The sequence below is a fragment of the Brachyistius frenatus genome, unplaced genomic scaffold, assembly GCF_029030835.1.
Source record: "Brachyistius frenatus isolate BFR_SWC_R1_liver_20210118 unplaced genomic scaffold, ASM2903083v1 Contig_5, whole genome shotgun sequence".
In the NCBI taxonomy this organism is placed as follows: Eukaryota; Metazoa; Chordata; class Actinopteri; family Embiotocidae; genus Brachyistius; species Brachyistius frenatus.
Window position 1 is genome coordinate 5,286,751 of NW_027210604.1, and position 18,067 is coordinate 5,304,817.

Here is an 18,067-nt window from a genome sequence, read left to right on the forward strand (position 1 = left end):
ATTTTGAACGACATGCGAGATAGTATGACTTGTTTTTTCATAATTTGGGAGACAATTTTTTTTTCCTATTCTATAGCATGCTGTCAAAAATATGAAGAAAACGTCATACTATAGCATGAAAAAAAACAACTATGTTTTACAAGCAAAGGCACAGTGGTACAGTGGTTAGTGCTGCTGCCTCACAGTGAGAAGGTCATGGGTTCAATTCCAGCTTGAGACATGTACATATTTGTCCCAAAATTAAAAAAACAAAACAATGTATGACTTATTTTTCGTCCCAAAAATCTGAAAAATGTAAAGCTATAGTATGTCATCCAAAATATGAAGAAAACATCATACTATAGCATGAAAACAAAACTATGGTATACTAGCACAGGCACAGTGGTACAGTGGTTCGTGTTGCTGCCTCAGTGACACATTCATGGGTTCAATTCCAGCTTGAGACATGTATGTATTTGTCCCAAAATTTAAAAAAAAAAACATAATCTCTGACTTATTTTTCATCCCAAAAATCAAAAAAACCTAAGGCTATAGTATGACTTTATTTTTGTCCCAAAAATCTGAAAAATGTATGTCGTCTAAAATATGAGAAAAACAGCATACTATACTATGTCGTCCAAAATATGAACAAACGTCATGCTATAGTACGACTTTTTTTTCATACAAAAAACCCCCAAAAAACGTAAGGCTATATAGTATGACTTTATTTTTGCCCCAAAAATCTGAAAAATATAAAGCTGTAGTATGTCGTCTAAAATATGAAGAAAACATCATACTATAGCATATAGCGCGGACTTCTCACCAGGCTACATGTGTCTGCTGCTTTTAACTGATAAACAGCTTCTTGAAATCTTCTCACACACCCATCTCATCTCGTTCCTTTTTTTCTCCTTCACAGGAGAAACATTACATCTTTCTCACGCTCATAGATATTTCAGATATTACACTGAACGTCCGTTATGATCTGGGTGTTAAAGACGCAATCCTGATAACACGGGGGGGGGGGGGGGGATTTTGCCAGAGGCGTTAAGAGCAGAGGAAGTTGTGTGTTGACTTTGTATCGCTGACATTTCTGTTTGCTGTCTTCTACTGCTGCTTAAAATATCAAGACAATGAGTAAAGTTTAGGTTAGGTTAGGTAGTTACTTTATTAATCCCCGAGGGGAATTTTGTTTCGCTACAGCAGCATACAGAAGCAATAAGATAATAATAGAATAATAGAAAAGCAATAAAATAGCAGTAAATAGCAGTAAAAAATATAAAATATAAAATGCACAGTATATACAGTACAGTATATATCTATATATATGATATACAATCAGAGTTTATAGTTTAGAGTTATTATATGCTGGTAAGTAGAGTTAAGAAGATATTTAAGGGGAAACAAAGACCTTGCTCTCTGTAATAGAGGTAAATCAACTTGCCAATTTACAGCAAGAGCGTTCAGCTGTACAGGAAGAAGACGAGGATGTGTCAGCGCTTCATAATGGCGTCAAAGCAACACATATTCATGTAATAATTTTCATTGATTGACAGGCACAATGAGTAAAGCAACACGATTAATAACCAATGTAACATCTCTAAACTCTTGCCTGTCGTCTGCACTGACAGTACAGCACAGTGACAGCTGGTGCAAGTCAAATTTATGATTTTCATTATTGAAATATTTGAAAGTTTTCTTGCACCCTTGTGTTTTTTCTGAAGTGCAAACTTGATATTTGCTGGTCGGGTTGATTTATTTTGCGAAGTCTTTAGGCAGTAGATGATACATTCCAATTTAAGGGATCTTTTATAGGTGGTAAAGTGCATTTGTCACACAGGCAATGCATGTTGGTGTTGCACCTCATCAATATTTGACAACATCCTATAAGTTATAGAAACAATTATTACATTATATTGTTTAATAATTACTAGTTAGTATTAAAGCTGGAAAAATATTGATCGATACCTACGTACATTGCACAAACATTTTAGATTCTAGGCGGCTTTTAAATGTGCCTTAGCATTCAGTTTTAATGTCATGGAAGTTTGTGTCTTTGCAGGGGGGTTTGTGTATGTGTGGGTGTGTTGTAACAGTGAATTGATGGCCTATCAGTGAGGGGGAGAGACTACATCAGTTAAGTTACATTACATCAACTGTGAAATGTGCTGAGTGAGATGGGGAGACCACACTCACTGAAATCGGTTGGTTTCCTTTTTATCCTCGTGTCTTTACTGTTCTTTTTTACACAGTACGTTAGCAAATGTCAAGTCTCAAGTGAAAAAGAGAAACGTTTTGTATCCTCAAAGCTGAGGAAAGAAAACACCTCTGATTTATTGCGCGGGCTAAACTACCTTGATTGTCAGCGGGAAATCATTCTTCGTCATCTCTTCTAACACCTCTGATGGAGGGAGGGATAGAATGATGTGTTGAAGGGGGCTACGAAGGACAGAGAGACTGAAGGAGAAGAAGCAGATGAGAGTGAGTGCATTGATTTATCGTCGAGTGGCAAATGGAGAGGGCAGGTGGATCAATCACTGACAGTTGAATAATCTAACCAGGTGAATGATAAAGTGGCACTGATGAAATTCTTGAAAGTGCTTGAATAATTGGGTTAATTTTGTCTCATTTAGACAAAACAGTATTTGTGATCCTGTCTTTTGTACGGCAGGTTGTTCAATAATAGTTCAAAAATTGCTATCTGTCAAGGGGCAAACAATAAACAGCACATCAGTTTAATAATGATTAAGGGAGTTATAAGGATGTCGCTTCCTGTTTAGTTACCAGTCTCTTCTGGATTAGACATTAGAATTCATGATCATTTAAAAGCCAAAGATTGATGTTACAAATTAAATTTAGAGATTTGATCGTCATTCCAAGAGTCACAAAATACTGGCAGCTCAAACATCTATCATTCTGGAGTTGGAATTAATAGGTGCGATGAAATCAAGAACTTCAAACACAGGATCACGTTGTGAGATTGTTTGGATAAAGACTCTTTCCAAGCTCCAATCCATGAGTGCCTGTCTATATTTCTCACCTGCTAAAATGTGATTCCACTACAGAACTAAAACACATATAATCAGATGAAGTACAGAAGTTCAAAAAAAGAAATGTATCAGTTAATTGTGTTATTGAATGACAGTATTTACTGTGGAGTGAATCATGCATTTACATTTTGCATTCTGAAATTATAAATATTGAAACAAAGACACCATGTTTTTATCCAACAAAACATGATCAGAAACAAAAATCTAGATTTCTGCTATCATTATGCACTGCAAATTCACTCTGACATGTTTGGTGTCTTTCGAGTCTTGCTGAATAATTGAAATGGGTTGACTGTTGGAAAGTAGGCACAGTCATCCATAAATAGAACTCGCGCTCAAAGTTCCTATGCTTTCTAGATACTCTCATGGCTGCTGGATACTTACATAATTTTAAATAAATTTGTACTGTATTCAAAAAAAGAGAAAGTGAGTTGTAGTTATGTGGTTGCGTGCTGCTCTTCGAGAGAGTTTTTGCACCAGATTTTCATTTGCATAAATACCTTTGTGAATACAACATACATCAGCACTGTTGGCATCAATGGCACTTTTTTTTTTTAGCTTAGTCTTGCAATGTTATGTCAGATTGATGAGGGATTTCAGTGTATTTTAAAGTGAATAGACAAAATTCAATAGACATTAAATCTCTGAATTAGAGGGAAAAAGGTTGTTAAAGTTTTGAAGCCTCTAAACAATGGAGACAAATTGTATGCTGTTCCAAGCAAGTATGATCAGGAAGGTCTCTACACCAGATTCCTCAAGGAAAATGCTGTCATCAATTGTCTCACATTAGAGGTGATTGTTATCAGAGAACTGCCTGCCTCTATAGAGGTCTATGAATGTGATAGTGTACAGCATGTACACCTCGCTTGTACAACCACCAGCCTTTTAAGGCTTTGTCAGGTTTATTTTAGTTCATATGAGCAATGCTTTCAGGAATGATGCACAAGCCTGGCTGAGTTTTGTCAGTGCTTTGGCGTGAGTGTAAAGTGATGTGTGTTCTGTTTCCTCATGATTTAGCTGGCTCTGTTTGTGTCCAAATTTTGCAATGGCTATGTAATAAGCTACGCATATGTAAATGACCAAAAAATACTTGTCAAGGAAAATTATCTCAAAGTGTGTTACAACATCTGGTCCAGTTTTTTTTTTTTTTTTTTATGTAATCTGTGTGTGTGTGTGTGTGTGAGTGTTGGGCTGCTAGCAATGAGAATACACCAGCATCGCTCAGATTAGATGGACTGAATGAAAAAAGGATTGATGAAGTCAAGTGCTTGCTTCAATAAAAGAATACATTTTATTTCACAGCACCATGTTGACCGACTGGAAATAAGATTAGATTAATATGGACAAAACACGCTTCCCGTTGGAAAAAGTCTCACTACAACTATGTGGAAATCAGTTCTGAATATTAATGTTGTCAGTTATGTCAACCATGATCCTTCTGTTTCACTCTGTCTGTCTGTAGATAATAAAATGCAGCAGTCAGTTCATGGGAGCCATTACAGTCAGCACTCCTCGCACTTCAATGTCTTGGGTTTTATTTGAACTGTTTTATGTCACATAATTGACATCTACTTAGTTAAAATAGCTTTCTCTGTTTTCACAAGTACAGAAATATTTTAGTACTTAAAACTGCAGTGCAGAACTTTAGTCTCCCTCTTTTCGAGTGGGAGTTATTACAGAAATACTGTCAACACATGCCTAAATTGTAGGCTCTGCTGTAGCCTCCTCCGTCGCTCCTGTTGCAGCTGTAAAACAGAAATAAATGAAACCCGGCAAAATGACTCATTTTACTATCAGAATTTGTGTGAAGTCTTTTGTCAAGTACTTGAATAAAACATAAAGATCAATTGTTTAATCTAGGTTTTCCATTTCCTTTTCTGTTTACAGGCTGAACCCTAAGAGTCGTGGCAGCATACCAACTACGTAAGTAAAATGCCTTTGTCACAGCTTCTGCCCAGAACTGTACAATATGTATATGAGTAATTATTTGAATTATTGTATCTTGTTTATATCTTTAGTACTAGAGCCTATCTACTATTAATGACTGTTTGTAATTGTAAAGCTCTTTGTAAATTTGTTTTTAAAAGGTGGTATATATATGACGTTATCATCTTATTAACATTCCTATTATTCAAATTACTGCCCATGTGTGATGCCACTTTGTCATTCTGTGTCAATGTTTCCATCAGTGCAACATCTCCAAGCCCCTCGTCACCACGTTCTCCCTCCTGGCCAATGTTCTCAGCCCCTTCAAGTCCGCAGCCAATATCCTCCGCCTCCAGTGACTCCTCTCCTGTCAGGTTGGTTCACATTGTTTGTGGAGTGACTTAATGCCAACTTTTCAGTTAAAATGTATATCACTTTGTGGAAATAACTGAAGTGGGAATGAAACCAGTTTCAAGGGGCTGTCATGTCGTGGATGTGATCTGATCTTCCCCACGAAAGAAGGGAAATTTCCACTCAGAGGATCAATGTAGCATTTAGATCAAGAATATACTCTCAACAATTTTTACACAGGTCAGGCAGCAGTAAATATTTCACAAGCTTCTCTATTTAAATTGTAATAAAAGTGCAACTTAATTCAATGCAGTTATCCAACCCAACCTTGGCAGACATACAGTGTCTGTCCCTACATTTTAATGTCTCACATTTCAAGCCTCGAGTGTCCTGGTGCCTTTGTAGAGGCTGCTAACGCCCAGCCTTTCTTACCAATGCTTCGCACCCTTTAAAGTATGAGCTGTTCTTTCAACCGCTAACCTTTACATGGCAGTTAACAGATTCTGTGGTAGATTTAGTATAAGTCACAGGAATGTAAAAAAATTACTTGTAAGAAAAACTGCAGTTAAAATACCTCTGACCTCTGACTTTAGACCATCAAAATTGAATCACTTCATTGTTGAGGCCAACTGAGTATTCCTGCCAAATTTAAAGACATTCGCTCCAGGCGTTTTTTAAATATCATGCTTAAGAGCATGGGTCAATGTGTGGATGACAGTGACATTGACCTTCGACCCCCCCAAATCCGATCAGGTTATCGTTGGTACCAAATATAATTTTTTTTGAAAAGTTAGAAGAAATCCCCTCAAGGTTTTTCTGAGATATTGCTGCCATAAGAACGGGCGGACAGATGGGAGGGACAGGAGGTCACAGTGACCTTAAACTTTGACCTTTGACCATCGAACTTTAACCAGTTCACCCTTGAGGCCAGGTGAACGATTGTGCCACATTTAGAGAAATTCATGCCGGCGCAATCTCATAAAAATGTGACACAGGTACCTGCTTGATAGCTAATCAGTTCAAATTAGCTATCGCAAACATTAGTAAATGGATCAAAACAATAATGAGCTATTGGTTACGTGAAACGAATGTGTACCCACCTGTTAACCACTCAGAGCAAACCCGGCATCCAGCTCCAGGCCTTTCCACTCTGTCAGGTCTTTCCAACCTTGGAGAGCCTCACCGATGTTAATGCATCTTATTGTCTTTGCTCTTCTGGCCTTATCATTGGCTGTTTCTCGGTAATTCCTCCTTCTTGATAATAGCATTATGTTGTGGAGCTCCTGTGAGCTGCAAGTGAGCTGATTATTCCTCAATATTTGCTCAGAACCTACTGTCTCACTCCAAACCTTGCTGTCTCCAGTGTTGCAGGTAAAAAGGCTCGGGCGCTGTATGCCTGCAAGGCAGAGCATGACTCAGAGCTGTCCTTCATTGCTGGGACCATCTTTGAGAATGGTAAGTCACGATCTGGACTTGCCAGCAGAAAGGGAAAAGGAAAGCATGTGGGTTGGTGTATAGAAACAATTTGCTGTCTAAACAAAAAGTCAGCCTTGGGGATTTGCTGGACATCATTTAGCCATGGTGCCGGATTTTATCGTTGGGGTTTAAAATACATTTAGTTTATGTTATAGTCAGTTGACCAAAATTATATCTAAAAGACTTTTAACACCATTTTTCGTTGTCATTTGCTCCCAAAGTTTTTCCTCTTGTAATTTGAGGTAACCCTGTTGGAGCAAAGAGGAATGTGCACTTAAGTAATATGAAAAAAACTTTTTAATTAATACATTGCTGCTAATTATAAGGAGACTAAATCCATAAGATGAAATATAGTATCTCATTTGTGGTTTATCAAGTGCATTAAAATATGCTTGGACGTACATAGAGACTAACTGATGCAGCCAAGTTCTTAATATCTTTCAAATTGGAGAAGTCTACTGCTCTGTTCTAGAAAAAAAAAAAACGTATACATTAAAGCAACCCTACATAAGCATACAAAGGATTGTAAAAGGAAGTTATTGAAAATGTGATTCTTTTTAAAAAAACTTTTCGGTCTTTTTTTTTTTTTTTAACGTTCCTTACCGCTTACATCACAATAAGAATCTCCCCACAGTTTTCTTTGGCTCAACTCTTCTAATGAAGACCAGATTTTAAACATTTAAGAAAAATATGACTGCATAAGCAATACGTGTGCTGCTTCACTCGTTATCACGCAGAATAACAGTTGACCTGAATAAGTATTATGGTATGTTGTAAGACAATGTACCAAGCAATTTGTTTTCCCTGCAACACCACAAACATACACACTTAGTATTAGTAATACTAGTTGACACATGGTCCCCAGACTCTAAATAGAGTTAGCTGTATCAAGTCTATTGAGAGTTATGTAATGCAGAGCAGTGTCATCTGAGACATTTGGATCAAACTGTGACCAAGGGGGTATCTCAAGAATGAAGTCTGCTCATGGTTAGCCAAGGACATAGCACTCCAGCTGTCCCCAAGGAGCTCATACTACAACCTCTTAATGCTTATGGTTTTTTTTAAGCAGTCATACGAATACAGTGTGTACTTTCTCATGTTGAGTTCAAATTTGTTGTGTAGTTGTGTGATCTACAGCATTTGTAAATTAGATTCCTGGTGAGGACAAATGCAGAAAACGCACAATTTACTGCAACAATGTTATTTCTTGTTGTTTAATGGATCTTTAACCAGAACATTACACTATATTCCACACTACACTAACCCCAAATGTATTTGATTTAAAAGGCTTCTTCAAAGTTGACTGCTATTGCAGTTCATACTGTACATGCAAAGCTCTTCAGCTTCATCCAGTTTAGGAGAGAGCTATTGGAAAATGTATTACTTCAAATCTAAATCAGCCTTTTTTTTTTAACATTTTCTTTATAAACTCAACTTCGGCTGCAACTCGCTTATTACTTAGTAGTGTACAACAATCAGAAATAACTGCATTTTTTTATTTTTTTTAGACATAAGCAGCGTCATTTGTTTCACTTAATACTAGGTGCATAAAACAATAAAAAAAACAATTCTCTGCAACCAACTTGCTATCAGTTTTTATGATTACAAATGTGTCTTTTCTAATTTTAAATTAACATAATATTAGTCTACCATTATTTTTTTTTTTTTTTTATATTAATACTCATTCAAATAACTGTGTAAGATTAAAAAGGTGGCACACAGGGACAAACCCACAGATAATGATTATCAAACTCTGCGGTTCCCCTCCATGCTGTTAACAAATTCATTATCTTCCCAACTTGTTTGCCATATAAACAGACTGAATAATATACCAGTGTTTTGTTTACAGTTTACTATTTTCCCAAATGGCCAATTAAGGCTGATTTGAAAGAATATCTAAGATAACACAAAGATGTGAAAAATCTAAACAAACAGCATTAAATGTAAGCATCTGATTTACTGTAGCTTACTTTATCCGTGGCCTGACAACACCTTTATCCACAGTTGATGAAGATAGTTCTAACTACACGAAACAACTCAGGAGTTTGACATCTCTCAAAAAGCCTCATATTTCACGCTCCCTTTAACAGCTATTGATCTGCGATGTAAGAGATGTCTGCTCAAAATATGAAGATATAAAACACTCTATAAAGAATGTGTGGCATTTGTAACTGGCCTCTTCATATATTTGCATTTTTCTTTTAATCCCCCTTCTCCACTCTTTCTCTGTCTTAGTCTGTACATTTGATCTGTCCAAATGTTTAGATGCACAATATTTATAAATTTTTTTCCCCCCACCATCTGAAATATTTCAACAAAATCAATCTCCCATTCTTTTTCTCTAGTTCATGCTTCCAGGGAGCCTGGCTGGTTGGAAGGGACTCTGGATGGCCGAACAGGACTGATACCAGAAAACTATGTGGAGTTTTTATAGTCCAGGGTCTAAAGAGAGACCTGAACTGGATAATTCTGGACTGGAGTACACCAAACTTGACCGGATATAACTAGATTTGACCGCACTAAACTTGACAGACTCCATTAGACCTTATATTATACTCAACTGGATTATTGTTCGTGAGGTGGCTCTTGTCTTGAATAAGATTGTGGACTGAAAGTGGACCGAGCAGAATCTTATCGAATGGATATGACGCACGAAGAAAGCATAGGGAGAGACCCCTGAATTGCACTGGGAAAACAGAAAAAAAGATGAGACTGGCTGTTATTCAATTAGTGTGTATGGCTTCCAAAGTCCTGGTAAAGATGATATGGTAAAGAAGCTAGTGTGTGCGTGCGCGAGAGAGAGGGAGAGAGAGAGAGAGTGGACAGTGGAAGGAGGTAAAAGAAAATCACTCATACAATTGAGTCAATTTTTTTTTTTTAGCTGTGAGGCTTGTGATTTTGTTTAGCCCCGTGCTTTTTTCTTTTTTCTTTTTACCTGCGCTGCCACTGCTTTTTATTAGATAGAAATAGAGAGATCTTCCTGCAAAGATGATGGGGGCATAAATAAAAGCAAGTGACCTCCCTAGTTCACCCCCCTTATTGTTTGATTGATTGATAATCTCATTGGGAAACTGAAGTGTTTAAATCTGATTGAAATGATTGGGTTTGGCTGTGCGGCTGTAAAATGTGTTTGTGATCACTTGTTGTGGCAGTCCGGTAATTCCCCAGGACAAGACTCAACCTGACTAATGTTTCAGAGCTCCAGATGAGCTGCAGGAGCCCCAAGGCAGATCAGCACAGGATGAAGTTGCCTTGAAAACAGTTCACCAAAAGGTCGGTGTTGGGTTTTTCCTTATTTATAATGCTTCTCCCAGCAGAACCCTCACAAAATATGTGAAAAATTTCAAACAAGCTCCACGAGCAGATCAATGGTTTACAACGCAGTGGAGGAGGGACAACTGACTCCTGCGCGTTAAAACAAGCCCAGCTGTGAGGCCTCACTCTGTATGGAGTGCAGTCATGTTTGGTCCGTTTCAGTTCATTCTGGGAATTGCAATCAACCAGGATGTTGTATTTTTGAACTCAGAGCACATGGGTGTTTTCCTCCTGGTTTTGTTCTTTCACCATTCACCAAGGTTTAATCTTAACAGCACGGGGTGAGCAAACAATTGAATTTCTTTCAAAATGTTGTATGGCACCACCTAACTCAACAGTCTTATTATTTTTTTATTATGTAGAATTACAAAGATGATGCTACGAAATTACCTGAAGAGGATGGGCATTTACATTCATATACAGAGTTTACAGCCAAGGCAGTTAGGTTTTTTCAGGGTAACTTCAATATTTTGGGAAAAAACAAGAAATCATACATTTTTCCAGAATTGTTCTTAGGTGTCAGTATATGAATGCTGGTCTGCTTTAGGGCTCCAATTAATGTCCTCAACTTCTGAAATTTTGTCCATCAACCTCTTGGTGAACTTTTGTATTATCTTTTCTGAAAAAAAGTTTTTTTTGTGTTGAACTTTTATTGCAGAATATTGGCAGAACATTTTAGAATTTCAACAACAAAAAAAAAATCAAATGGCAGAGTAAAAAAACAAAAAACAAATGTGAAATGAGACTACTTTGTTCATATCTAAAATTCTTATTTATGAGACTTTCTTAAAGGCAAAATCCTGAACTGGATTCTTTTGAGGTGTTTTATTGACATTGTAAATAAATACACAGCAATTGATGAGGTATAATTTTTTTTAAATATGAAATTTTATATTTTGTATTTTTAGCATACTAACTTAATTCCTTAATTCTGTCTTTGTTGCCCAGATTTTTGTATCATTTAAGTCTATCTCCAGCCTTAAATATTCGTTCAAATGTTTTGGTGAAAGATTGTGCAGAATTAAAGATAAATGTTGAACAGCTGAAACTTTTTTTCTTTACAATTATGTATTGGGCTCAATATTGATAATGTTACTGTCTTGAGTGTGCTTAACTATGTTTTTTTTTTTTTTTAACATATAAGCTATGCTGCATTATCCATTTTTTACATGAGCCAACACTTTGTTCATCACATTACATATCACATACATATTCATTGCATTTTTTGTTTATTTACATACATTTGTTGATTGAAACTACCTGATTTCCAGCTGATATAAATTTCTCTTCCTACTATATAATGAAATTTTTTGAGGACTTCAGACCCCTTACATTTTTATGAAATTTTGGTCAACATTTGGTATAACATTTTGGACTACATACTATAGTATGACATTTTTTGGACGTTTGGGACGACATGCTCTAGTATGAGGTTTTTGTGACATTTTGGACATAATATACTATGACATTTTTATTACATTTTGGACGATATACTAGAGTATGACATTTTTACGAGATTTGGGACGACATACTATATTATGAATTTTTTTTTCGAATTTCGAACGTAATTTTTATAAAAACGCCACAGTAAAGTATGTTGTCAAAAATTTCATAAAAACATCATACATAAAATGTCATAGTATAGTATGTCATCCAAAATTTAAAAAAATACATCATGACATTTTTATAACATTTTGGACGGCATATTATAGTATGACATTCCTATGACATTTTGGACGACATAATATACTAATATATTTTTATGACATTTTGGACGACATAATATATGCCATATGCTTTTGAGCACAATATCTTCCCTACGCCTCGAGAGGATGTCTTCAAATTTGGCCCCAATGTGCACTTAACCTCAACAATGAAGTGATTCGATTTTGGTGTTTAAGGTTCAGGGGTCACGGTCAGCAGGAATTTCCTTTATATCTGACATTTTGTGAACGCGATATCTCAGGAATGCCTTAAGGGACCTTCTTCAAACGTGGCACAAACATTCTCTTGGACTCAAGGATGTACTGATACGATTTTGGTGGCCGAAGGTCAAGGTCACTGTGAGTTTACATCCGTTTTCCACTGTGAATATGATATATCAGGAAAGCCTTAAGGGAATCTCTTCAAATGTGAGACAAATATTTACACGGACTCAAAGATAAATTGATACGATTTTTGGGGTCAAAGATCTTGGTTGCTATCACCTCACATTGACCCATGCTTGTATGCACATTATCTGGGGATAGCCTACAGGAAATCTCTTCAAATTTGGCCCAAATGTTCACTTGGCCTCGACAATGAAGTGATTCTAGATTTTGGTGGTCAAAAGTCAAAGGCTCCGGTCACTGTGACCTCACATCTTTTCCCATATAATAATAATAATAATAATAATCTTATGTAACATAGAGACGAGAGTGGTGTAGACACATTTTTCTCTTTAGTACGTTATTACCAGAATTATAATTGCTAATATTTACAGACCAATTTCTAGAACTCAGATCTGAGAGAAAAAAATAAAACCACTGTAGCTGAGTGTTGAAAAAGAGGAAACTTTATTGTGTAAGATGTTCGAACTGAAGAGAAATCAGTTCTTCTGATTTTCCACTTTCAATCAGTGATGACAAAAACATCATCCAACACCATTGCCAAATCCAATGTCAAAGAACAACACAGATAACTTAATTCAACATTTAATCAAATAGGTGGAAATATCGACACTGACTACAGAAGCGGTGTAATACAGAAGTAATACAAACTATTGTTTTTTTTTAAACAAACATATATATTTTTTTTATTTTAATTTTTTTACATCGGATTACATTTACATAACTGAAATACGAACAAAACAGACTTCAGTGAAAGCCATAGCCATATATACCAGTGAAACATGATCTGCCCTTAATCTTTAAAGATAATATTTGCATGTATTTTATACAAAATAGACTATATCAACCAATATGAGGGTAGTGCAATTCCGTCAGGCTCTGGTAAATTTGCTTTCACGCGGAGATTCAACTTTTTTTTGTTTTGTTTTCTATTTTAAAGTGACCAGTAAACCCTCACAGCAATATACATGGGATCCAAAGCCTAGAACTTTACAAAAGACATCTTTAAAATAAAACAAGAAGTACTAGAAGTTGGATAGTAAGTGCTACTTAAACTGTAACTGCTTGAATACTTCTTTTTTTTTTTTCTTTTCTCTCCCTCTTCTGCTTTGGTCACTCTTATATAATGCAAAAATCACCTCCAGTCCTTCTCACCTTCCATCTCTCCCTTCCCCTCATTTCCGTATATCCTTAAAAACACAGTGAGCATTCATGTAGACTTTTCCGTTGACTCGTAGAATTTACATTTACTTCACAAGACAAAAAAAGGTTAAACACTTCCTAATGTATTCAACACATCTACCTTTATCAAACACAAACCAACAAACAGAAAAATATTTACTTTCTTGACTCGTCCAATGTACAAAAATGATTGAGTAAAATTAGTCATATCAAAGAGGATCAAGCTGATGTATTCAAAATCACAGAAAATATTGTCATTTTTACAATAGATCAATCCAAAAGCATTGATATCTGTTAAGGGTTTATCTATTTCCTGATTTGAAATCTTATTTCTATGGCTCTCTGTCTCCCTTTCGCAAGGCCTTTAATCGAACATGTAGTTGAACGGTAAAAGAGAAAAATGTATAGGAGTATAGAGGTTATGTCAATGTAAAAATATTCTGTAATAATACACACTGTTTACATTGCACTGGATATGTCAGCATTGCTATATACACACCTATAGCCATTTAGAAATGAGCGGGGGGGATATGGTTACATCTACACGTTAAAGCTGGTTTTCTGAAGCACCACCACCAGGGATCAACTTTAATACTGTATGCAAGTTAGCCAAACAAATAAGACCATGAAGTCAAATCTTCCCCAGAATGAGCAACACAGTTGTGTGAGCAGCATCAAGCCCGTGTTCTTTACATCACAAGGCCACAAGACAGAGTTGGCGGGTGGAGCTGAAAGCCAGCATTGTATCTGAAACAACCCTGCTGAATGACCACCATTTAGCAAAGTGGCTGATTAAAGAAGGAAAAAAAAAGGAAAAAGAATAGCTTGTATGCATCCAGAGCCTGCTGTGCTGTTAGCTGTAAGTAACATACAAATGACTGGTTTCTATGGCAACCTGCTACCTGGTTTGTTAACTGGCATTCACAGTAATGTGCTGCAGAGGGACGACTACTATCCAGATTAAACAGCTGAAAATCGAGTCAACATTTTAGGCAGAGTGGCCAGGCAGACCACAAGAAACACGAGGAGAGTAGAACTGTGCCTGCTATGGGAGGAGGTGGTGGTATGTGTGTGTGTGTGTGTGTGTGGGGGGGGGGGCACTGTGTTTACACTTCCATCAAAAGCCATTGTACAACTGCACTATTGATTTTATTTTTGCTTTGGCCATGACATAAGATGGTGTGAACATGTTTTCTCATTACAAATGTACCAAATGCTGACCAACACCTGTTTGACATCAGCAGAAATTACACCTTACTTTGCTATTTCAAAAATACAATATTTTGTGGAGCTCTGAAAAAGAAACTCTATCGTACACTGACTCGGATGATAACAATCAGGTCTTTTAAGCTGGTGTAGATGTGACACTGACGATACTTCTCATAAATGAGCACCCTGAAGCAAAGTTACAACAACCACATAATGTCAAATCACAACTGGATAAGTACTCTTTCACATCCCCAGGAAGAAAAAAAAAAAAAACATGTAAAAACTTGCGATTACATTTGGCACTAGTGGAACACATCCAAGTGATATAATCACTCATAGCCTGAGCTTTGATTCACAAATCATTTGGACCGAACTGCAGCTTTTTCTTACAATATTTCAGCTTCAGAGGTGAAATCATGTGCTGAAAACAGAAGTTCCATCAAGTCTGTCTATTTTCACATCTATTACACAAAACAAATATACCGTATGTATGATATATATTTACCTTTTCTGCCACGGTGAGCTCAACAATAACCCGAGTTCCTATCTGTGCAAGTACATTGAGATGAGGTGAATTAAAGGGTATATATTTAATCTACAATTATATTTTAAGTGAAACAATAGTTAAAAATTGTTTTTACAAATGATATTATGCCTTTGGTTTTCCTATCAGGAGTACTACATGGTGAGGCTATTTATGTCCAGAAAATTCTGATTTAGTTAGTTAAACCTTCAAATTCTTTTGTTAAGAATTGCCTTGTTCTTACTGTGGTCAGGGTACCATTTCTAAAAGACCTGTTCCTTGTACTCCTGTTAGATTCAAACACACAAAAACAAATTTAAAAAAAGAAGGTGTTTAAAACCATTTACTGAACTACAACTTCAGTAAAAAAGCAGCTGGCAATGAAAGGACGGGTTTTGACTTCAAGTCAGGTTTACTTAAATCATTATGGCTATTTTTGAACACACAGACACCCTGGACATGTTTTTAAAATGCAGTTCAGCTAAAAAAAAAAAAAAAAAAAAAAACAATTGCGCAATTAAATCTGAATAATTTGGAAAGATTTGTAAATCATCCATCGCTGATGATTCCTAAACTCTACATGCTAACATTTAAATCAATTTCCCCTCAAATATTACAAAACATTAGATATGTTTTCAAATTCCAGTGGTGTCCATTTAGCACAAAGCTCGTTGCAGCTTCCATAAGCTTATTAAAGACAAACTATTGTATCCACTATATTTGTTGATACAATCAGGGCAGTGTAACTTTGAACACAATTTAATACTGACTGTGAAGTGAAGGATATTTATCAAATATAAATGACTTGGGTAAAAGAGAGTAACACATTAAATGTGTTTTGGTACTTTTGGTGATTTAAAAAAAAATTTTTTTTTATATTATTATCAAACACTTTTTTAATCTGTAGCATTGGCTGTCTTCCTTACATGCACATCTGGAGTTAAGAACACAGAGAGAGCGAGAGAGAGCTTCCCACATTAAAAGCACCAAAATGGTAGCTGGGAAAGAAAACAGAAATTGCCAGCGTGGAAAAACTAAAACAGACAAAGTATGTAGAAGGATGTCAATATGAGATTCTTATGCAAAACAACAATGGTTTAGAGAGGATGGCTATGAAGAGCTTAACAACTAAAAGGCACTGGTTTTCCCTCAGATACATCCTGTGTAAACATTTGGCTGAGCGAATGTGTGTCTGCTTTTACTTTTATGTGTGCAAGTGTGACTTCTGCTTGTGTGGTCAGAAACACGTGTCGGCATAAAATAAACAGAGAATATTCCTCTAGCTTCTTTTGTTTTTTCTTCCATTGGTCAGGTATATAAATCTGATTATAGTTATTTCCAAAAAGAAAACTGATTCACAGCTGAAAACAGTTTGTCCACACTGTCCCTGGGTCCAGAAGAAAAATAAGGTATGTTTCCAATTGTTCTGTGTTTTTGTACATCGCCTTCATCGCTAACAGTCCTCTGGAAACCCCAAAAAGTGAACGCTCACTACATTCTCTGAGCAGTGAAGCTGGAGGGGCAAACAGAAACAAGGTAGACACGTGAGCTGAGGAACATCAGGCTTGAACCCGCTAATCCCGGCAAGTTGGAAAAGTTGGACTGTCGTGTTGTTGGCGGAAAAGGTGTTTGTAGGTGTTGGCTTCTCAGTACGAGTCTGGAGGCAGGAGAGTGTAAGAGGCAGACGGCCATCATAAGAAAGCATTAGGAATCTGAGGACAGGGCCATGGGTGGAGAACGAGGAGAGGGGGGCTGAAAAAAACATAGATTGCCCAAAATGATTCTGCCAGACATTCAGTGGCCAAATTCTTCTTGGCTAGCCAAGAGCCAGGGCTACAGGTCGGCAGTAGGATGTCCTAGTGTAGTTTTGCAAACCTACGACTGGAATAAGAGGTTTGAGGCCACAGGTATTGTGCTCCGAGATTAGGCTGAATGGCTGGAGGGGCGTGGCAGAAAAACCGAGGAATTGAATCAGAGTGATGCAGGAGGCAGGATAAGCAAGTGATCGGGGCCCCGGAGAGGTACACAGGCAGGGTAGGATTTAAGGCATTGATTCACAGTTTAAGACAGTCACTTCTGATGAAACAGCAAAGGTTTGACGCTCCCATCTTTGAATTTTGGTATCTGGTTGGTGATGATCTCCGCCAGCATCTCTGGGAATTCCACACTGAGGGTTTTATTCACAAAGGTGTAGAAACAGATCTGGAGAAGACCTTCGACCATCTGAACGAGACACCCAAAGGAAAAGAGACACGAGGAGATTAGTAAGAGTCTATTACATACTGTAAAGCTTTTTTTTCAATTTGCAGGATTATCTTTAAAGTAGCCTCGGGTTTACATACAGTAGGTCTTTACTGCTGCAATAAAGAGGCTTTACAGAGAGGAGGAAGCAGAGAGTGTTTGAAACAGATTTGACTGGAACATAATGCAATCTAAGTGTATTCTTCAGGGTTTTACACTAATCAGCATAATGCAGGGATCTCAGCTGAAATCCAAGTTATTGATGCTTTTACAGCACAAGATGTGAAATTAAAAGCTGGCTGGTATGAAAAAGGAAATCAGAGGAAGCCATGATACACTTGTGACATATCTGCTTTCCAATCGACAGTAAATCCTATATAGGACAAGGAAGACCAAGAACAAAGCATTCAATATGTTTCACAGTGTGTGTTTTTCTGACCTCCTGCATGGAGTCCAGTAGCTTAGTTAACTGGTAGAAGCGCTGCCAGTTTTGACTAGCGTTCTCCTCTCTCTTGACGATGGCTTTTCCCAGCTCCTTGATGTATGTCATCCTGATCTCGTCAAAAACTGCCTGGCTCTTCAGGCCGTCTTTTGGTACTGCGCGCGCACGCACACGCACACGCACACGCACACGCACACGCACACACACACACACACACACACACACACACACACACACACAAACCAACACAAACACGGGGAGCTTT

At 37.0% G+C, this 18,067-nt stretch overlaps 3 protein-coding genes across 4 annotated transcripts in view; 2 read left to right on the forward strand and 1 right to left on the reverse strand.

Annotated features, from left to right (window-relative positions):
* Positions 1-11,145, forward strand: part of LOC138632616 (rho GTPase-activating protein 26-like) — a 76,307-nt gene extending 65,162 nt beyond the window's left edge. The window contains exons 21-24 of the mRNA XM_069718333.1: positions 4,917-4,952; positions 5,219-5,329; positions 6,670-6,761; positions 9,128-11,145. Of these exons, the coding sequence (XP_069574434.1) occupies positions 4,917-4,952; positions 5,219-5,329; positions 6,670-6,761; positions 9,128-9,216 (328 nt within the window). The 3' untranslated portion in view covers positions 9,217-11,145. The remainder of the gene's footprint in view (positions 1-4,916; positions 4,953-5,218; positions 5,330-6,669; positions 6,762-9,127) is intronic.
* The window catches only part of kctd16b (potassium channel tetramerization domain containing 16b), a 404,485-nt gene that overhangs the window by 196,377 nt on the left and 190,041 nt on the right, over positions 1-18,067 (forward strand). The window lies entirely within an intron of this gene.
* LOC138632599 (glucocorticoid receptor-like) overlaps positions 15,986-18,067 on the reverse strand; it is a 61,174-nt gene continuing 59,092 nt past the window's right edge. For both annotated transcript variants that reach the window (XM_069718313.1, XM_069718303.1), the window contains 2 exons: positions 17,800-17,957; positions 15,986-17,342 (listed from right to left, as the gene is read on the reverse strand). In XM_069718313.1, the coding sequence (XP_069574414.1) occupies positions 17,190-17,342; positions 17,800-17,957 (311 nt within the window). In that variant the 3' untranslated portion in view covers positions 15,986-17,189. The remainder of the gene's footprint in view (positions 17,343-17,799; positions 17,958-18,067) is intronic.